The 6,699-nt window shown below is 40.3% G+C and overlaps 1 protein-coding gene across 1 annotated transcript; it reads right to left on the reverse strand.

The window, feature by feature from the left end:
• Nucleotides 1-4,746: 4,746 nt before the first annotated feature.
• On the reverse strand, nucleotides 4,747-5,902 carry LOC113173494 (complement C1q-like protein 2). The gene is made up of 2 exons (XM_026376912.1): nucleotides 5,282-5,902; nucleotides 4,747-4,926 (listed from the first exon to the last, which is right to left on the reverse strand). Exons 1-2 carry the CDS (start codon nucleotides 5,861-5,863, stop codon nucleotides 4,747-4,749), a joined length of 762 nt encoding a protein of 253 aa, XP_026232697.1. The 5' UTR covers nucleotides 5,864-5,902.
• Between the last annotated feature and the right edge of the window lie 797 nt (nucleotides 5,903-6,699).

The raw sequence follows: 6,699 nt of genomic DNA on the forward strand, positions 1-6,699 counted from the left end.
AAGCTCCTCTTCAGTGGAACCAGCTCCTGATTCAGGTTTAGAAGGCAAACACCAGTCTTTCGTTTAAGATTAGACTTAAAACTATCTTTTTTGAAAAAGCTTAGAGCTGACTCAGGTGACTCTGAGTCATCTGTTAGATATTCTTTTTGTCATGTCCTTTCAGCAGGTATCTCTGGCCTCAGAGACAAATATGTGCAGTTACTGGTGTTAACAACCAACCAAATTCAATTGTGAATGAGCCTTAGGAGAAGTGACAGAACTGGAGAATTGTATAAATTCTGAACAATACCTATTCTTCTTACATTCATTACTTCCATTAGTCTCCCGCGGGCTTTGGCCCTGATAGTTTCATGTTAGGGCTGCCCATCAAGCTAAAGATGGATGAACTGTCTTGTCAACGAAAGCACCCACTCCCAACTCTCCTGAAGCAAGGTAACATGAAATTACATTTTGTTTTGCTGCAAATGGGACAGGAGGGTCACTCCTTGCCAGTTAGTCATAGGTTAGTCTTCTTAGAGGCATTGAGCAGATTGGCTAGGTGTGTGTGCTATAGCTTTTGCTCTTTGAAGAACTTCAGCATGACAAAAATGAAAACAGACAATATAGTAAGTGTAGTAACCCAGCACCAAAGGTTTTTCCTCTCTTCTCAGAGCACACCTTTTAGTAATATATCTCCCTTAAGTGCTCTTTTTGCCTTGTAGTTGCACTGTTTGCTCTCTGTGAGATAAAGCTATTTTAAACCATTGCCTCTTGTCAGAAAGACTTAGCGTGCAATACCCAATTCCTCCCAGCAGCAACGTCCAACTCCCCTGTTTGTTTCTGAATGTGACAGAGTGCGTCTTGTTGTTTTATTGTGCTGGTGCAAAGGGAAACTAGCATCTGTGTCAGACCCCTGGCTCAGGTGTCAATCAGACACATAAAGCATGCACCTGACTGCCCTGGGCTCTGCTGAAAGCTGGCTAAATGAGAGACTCAGGAAAGAAACAAATAGGGAGTTTTATCACAGCCTCTCTGGTGTCACACCATTGGCAAATGTTTTAGTTTGCCATATAAACCTGTTGCCTTTTGTTTACAGAGAGACTTGTAGGACAAAGAAGGGCTGACAGTAAACAAGCATGTCTGATGAAGTCTGACAGCTAATGGCAGGATGGAGGTTTCTGCCATAGTGCTTCACCAAGGGATTACCTCTAATTCAGCACTCTTGTTTGTATTCTCTGTGTCACCTGTTTGTGGAACATTCAACTCAAAGAGTAAAGTGCCTTTTAAAGGAGCAACATTTTTCATATTATTTCCCATTTCATATTTGTATTCTGGTTTTCTGTAACTAGGCTGATATCTTCTGCTCTTTTGTTAGGTTTCTAATAAACCAAAGCAAAAGGTGGGCTGATTTGCCATACCTCTATATAACAACCAATGTACCAAATCCCAGCTGTAAAAGGTGAAGTCTACATGTAATTCTTTCACAGAGAGGCTGGGCACAGGGACATCCAGCAGGAGGTCAGAGACATCCAGCAGGAGCAAAAACCCTGCTCTTTCTCATTGGCAGAAAGCAGTTCAAAGTGTTTCGGACATCATGGCAATGTGAGTAGTAGAAAATAAAGCAAAAAATTGTGATTAAAAATTCAGCAAGTATATTTCACCAGGACAGTTACAGTGACCAAACCAGACTAACCAGTAGGTTACCTTCCAGTACACTGACCAATCACATCATTGAAAAACTGAGAGAGCATTTGTGCAGGTTCCTGACTGGGAAATATGAACTTACTTACGATGACAAGAAAGTAAGAAAATAAGAAACCTAAAGAGGTCATTAGTATTTTGAGGGGCTTTCTATTCCAATTCAGGTTTTAAACACTTAAAACAAACAGAGGGATCATTTATTACACATAACTATGTCTGCAATTTAATGTGCAATAAATGTGCAATGTTTTTTTTTTTTCAAAAGAGAATCCCTGATAGTGTCAGTGATTTACTTTTTTAAACCTGTACTTAAAACACTAAAGCTGATATTGCCTCTGTCCATGGTTCTGAAGTCTGCTTTAGTGTAATGCATTGGGTACAACAGAGTCAACACTGTGGCTATACAGTTCAGTTGATCCCAACTGATTAAAAAAAAGTAATAAATAAAAAGCAATCTTTATATCTTTGCCTGAAACATGGTGAAAACATTTTTAATCCCTTTATGTAGACAGACAGCTGCATTTTAGACACCTAGAGTAAAGGGCTTAGTGTCTTGTCCAGGGACACTTCAACATGTGGTGGTCTGTTTATTTATATTTAAACTGAATTGAATTGAATTGAATTGAATTGAATTGAATTGAATTGAATTGAATTGAATTGAATTGAATTGAATTGAATTGAATTGAATTGAACACTATGGGAGAAATAAGTTTAAGATGGTTTAGAGTCACCTAAGCCAGCCAGAAGTTTAAGTCTAGTCTTAAAAGTAGAGATGGTGTCTGCCTCCTGAAACTATATAATACAATTCTACATATATACACACACTATACATTTAGCCATTTGGCAAGTGACTTACAAGGCAAAGTGTAAGGCTGTCTTGTCTAAGGCCACAGCTGGGATTTAGACCCTCGTCTCCTGTATGGAGGGCAGTGATCTTATCACTACACTATCTAGCTGCCACATGATTTAAGTCTGATAACATTAGCAGACTATTTTGAAAGTGATTGATTTAGGAAAAAACTGGACAGTAAGACAACCCTGCATGAAAGTGACATATTTATTGTCAGTATTTCTCAGCAGTGTAGTCTCAGTATGATGTCTACTTTGACTAATCACTGTAAATATGCACAAGCATTAAGCTTCAAGTGCAACTCATGGCTGCCTGCAAAAAGGGACTTTCCATTATTTATAGAAGCTATATCTGTTTTTAACTTTCTGGTGTCTCACATCTATCAAGCCCAGGCATCTTAATGATGATTTGATCTGTTGAGTTGTTGATTTAATAAATGGGACACTCATGAAGCAGGAGGTACTGAGACAAAACATCATTACATCTCAAAGCAGTATTAGATCACCCCCACCACCAGTTATGAATGCAGAGCTGTGTGCCTGTGACAGAGCTATCAATCTCTGTCACACACATGCAAGTATCTGTGTCTGTCTCTTTTTATGCCTACATTTACATTTAGCAAAGCAACTTTCAAGGCAAAGGCAGGGTAAGAGTAATGAGGTCTTGCCTAAGGACCCCTACTGGAGGTAGGCCAGGATCAAACCCCGGTCTCCCACATGGAAGACAGCGATATTATGACTGCACTATCCAGCTGCTATGTATATGTATATGTAACATATAGCAATAACAATGGTTGTTAACTAGTCTAGATCTTAAAAGTCCTTTATTCATACTTCTGCTGACAGTAGATAAAACTACAGAACATTAGTATCATAAGCTAGATGTAACTAAAATATCAAAAGACAATCTCTTCTTCATCTCAACTTTGAAGATGTCCCAGTACCTGTTAGTCTATATTACAGTTTGTGATGCTAATGCATCACTGCATTTAAGCACTGAGTTAGTTTTATCTAACTTCATATAGTTACATACTTCAGTCAGGTGAAATATTTGCTATTTTTTAAATCTGAACTGTTACTTCAATAAAACTATGAGTTTTTCAGAGGGAAATTTTGCATTTGTTGACCTGCTATCAACTCACATCTCCAACATCACAAGAGGTCCCAGGTAAATATTGTCTTTTTCTAAAGGGTTGCACTCCAAATTGTTTGGATTCACTGGCTTCCTAAACCTACATCCTGCTGTACAATCAAAGATAAAAATCCATAAATCCTACTATCCTCCTACTCTTACTCACCGCCACAAATTTTAACACCAATTTAGAAAACAGAATCATTTATTGAAATTACAGACCAATGTTTATACCGAAATACAAAGACAGAAACAACAATACTGGACAGTTAACTGCAGAATACATCTTACATGGTTTCACAGATTTAAATTTCTTTTCAAATTAATATATACATAAGTGCATACATTTGTATAGACTGTATACATATATATCTTTGTGAGACACACTGTCAGGAGAAATACCATCACACCACATAGCAATGTCCTCTGTATAAAGGCATAGTTCTCAAGGCCTTTTCACTTCAGTTTTAATTGATCCCTTTTCAGGTCAGTGAATAACCTCAACTTCTCAAAATACAAAAAAGGAAAACTGTAATAACACCTGCACTGCAAATATAGAGCGTGACTACTGTGACAGCAGTTCACGTGCAGCAGTCTTAAACAATGGAGAAAGATAATTATTTTAGTTTTAGTTATTATTTATAATAAATATTTCACATGTTCCTAAAGCAGAAGAAACCGTTTCACAAGGGTCCTTGAACGTGCCATAGTGGAGAGATCTGCATTTTGCTTTTTGCCAAAGACAACTGAAACTGTTGTGGAATTTTTTGAAGTTAATAATTTTTTATCCTGGATGGCAAAAAATACAATCACCTATGTTCTTTATGAACGTTACCTAGATTTTAATACTGAATATCAGGCGTCTTTGGTGGCAGGGTGTCATCTTGATGACCTCTTCTTCCTCTTGATGGTCTGATTGACAGTCACTATTAGATTAAAGGCGGGTTGTTGGTCACAAATGTGATGCAGCAAAGTTGAACCAATTTGAAGACAAATTTCCCTAAGGGCACAGTAAGGTATATCTCCATCTTGATTTTAATTATCTCATGTAATGTTCATTGATGGAATGGCGTAAATATCTTACATTAGTCCGGGTACAAAAGGAAACCGGAAAATGTGCTATATTTGTTGTTGTTTCCGCCATGCGCCTTCCCGCCGTCTAATTTGACATAAATCTCGTCTCCAGAGTCCAGATGCAGGACAACGCTGTTACTGGCGTAGTCGTAATTCTGGTCGGCATCCTGTGCTATGGCACTGGCTCGGACCTGCGAATGAAGAGAGAGAGAGAGCTTTGACCAAGCAACATATATCCCTGCAGACAGACGCACGCGTTTAATTAACTGCAGAACAGAAGTGCTCACAGAGACCTGACATTAATCAAACCATATACAGTTGATCTTGCTGTTGTCACGGTTTGGGATAAAGCATGAATATTCCTCGTGTCCAACAATTACTACATCTTAAAACACCAGCATCGAAAGCGCAGTCATGGATTTAGAAAACTGTGCAAGCGTAATTTCTCTCTATGGTTCTGTTGCGCATCCTATGGAGCCAAGGATCTGAATTCATTTCTTTAATTAGCACAGCCACAAGTTGGGGGAACACACAGAGAGTATTTACCTGGCCGTTTTTGCATAAGTCTGCCCACATGCTTGTCCCGTCTCCTCCGCGCATCAGCACATGATAAGTGAAGTAGTAAATCCCAGACACTTGGCAAGTGAACTTTCCCGTTGTCGAGTCGTAGTGGTTCCCCAGGTTCGTGACAATGTCGTCGAACCGTAACACTTCGTATCCCTCATGAGGGTTTTTCAGACCCACGTAAAACGCTATCTTCGTCCCACCGATAGCAGAGCTAAGCTCTCCGCCGGTCTCCGTTTGCGCTGTGCCCGCTAGCCCGGGATACCTAGTCTTTCCTGAATCTCCTTTATCCCCCGGCGGCCCTCTTGGACCAGGTGGCCCAGGTTCGCCTGGCGGCCCTCTTGGCCCGGGTTTCCCCGGCCGTCCTGGCTCGCCTCTAGTCCCTTGAACAAAGGTGGGAGAAGGGATGGCACTCAAGTCCTGCATGACCTCCAGAGCTGTGGCGCTGGGTTTGGGGTTATACGGATCACAGATCATCCGACAGGTGCCCATCATCTCATAGTGCGCATCAGTCTTAGAAGTTTGGACCAACAGGGGAATCGCTATGATGAGAGTCAAAACCATGACGATGCCAACAACAGCAGCCACGATTCTCTTTCTCAGGAGAGTTCGAGAAGCAAGCGCTAAAAAGTCCGTTTTGCTTTGGGACGTAATGGTGGAAGGTGGTGGGAGCGCTAAAAGCCACTACAAAAAGAGAGTGGACCAAAACGAAGTCACTCAGTTCCAGGATTAAGAGAAGGGTCGAGAGAGAGAGAAACAAGCACGTTGTAATTCCAAGCCCCTTTCACCCTGCGGCTTTTAGCGCGGTGCCACTGTTACTTGGCTTCACGCGGTTGACAGGGGAAATATTCGTTTTGGCACGGCTGGACGCGGCGGGTCTCCAAACTGAAAGAAGCTTCCAGCGGTTTTTGTTCGTCTGCAACAAGCGAGAGGGGAGTCGAGAGCCACTGACGTAACAAATTTAGAGCAAAGCCTGTTGGAATTTGGATTAAGAGTGCAACAATAATCATGTCATCTATATGTATGAATTCTAAATCCCTCTGTATTTCTTCAAGGGAATAGGATCAGGAAGCATTACTGACACTTTGAATCTCCAACAGACTGTGAGACATTTTCTCTCTTATCTCCCTCATATACAGAAGAATCATCTTAACACAGGTCTAGCCTTTAAGATGAGGGGCCGGATAATTAAATCCAGTAGGAGCTGTTCAAATGGACAATCTGTCTGAAAAGATGTGTCAAAATGAAAAAACAAAAAAACAAAAAACAGTTTTTATTCATTTTACACAAAGTAAACATTAAGTTTACTCAGGATGATCTTTACAACAAAGGTAAAATATGTTTATTCTATGACTGTTTAAGTTCAGTGAAGAAAACATTGACCAGTAGCCTACAGCATT

The sequence above is a fragment of the Anabas testudineus genome, chromosome 21, assembly GCF_900324465.2.
Source record: "Anabas testudineus chromosome 21, fAnaTes1.2, whole genome shotgun sequence".
NCBI classification, from domain to species: domain Eukaryota; kingdom Metazoa; phylum Chordata; class Actinopteri; order Anabantiformes; family Anabantidae; genus Anabas; species Anabas testudineus.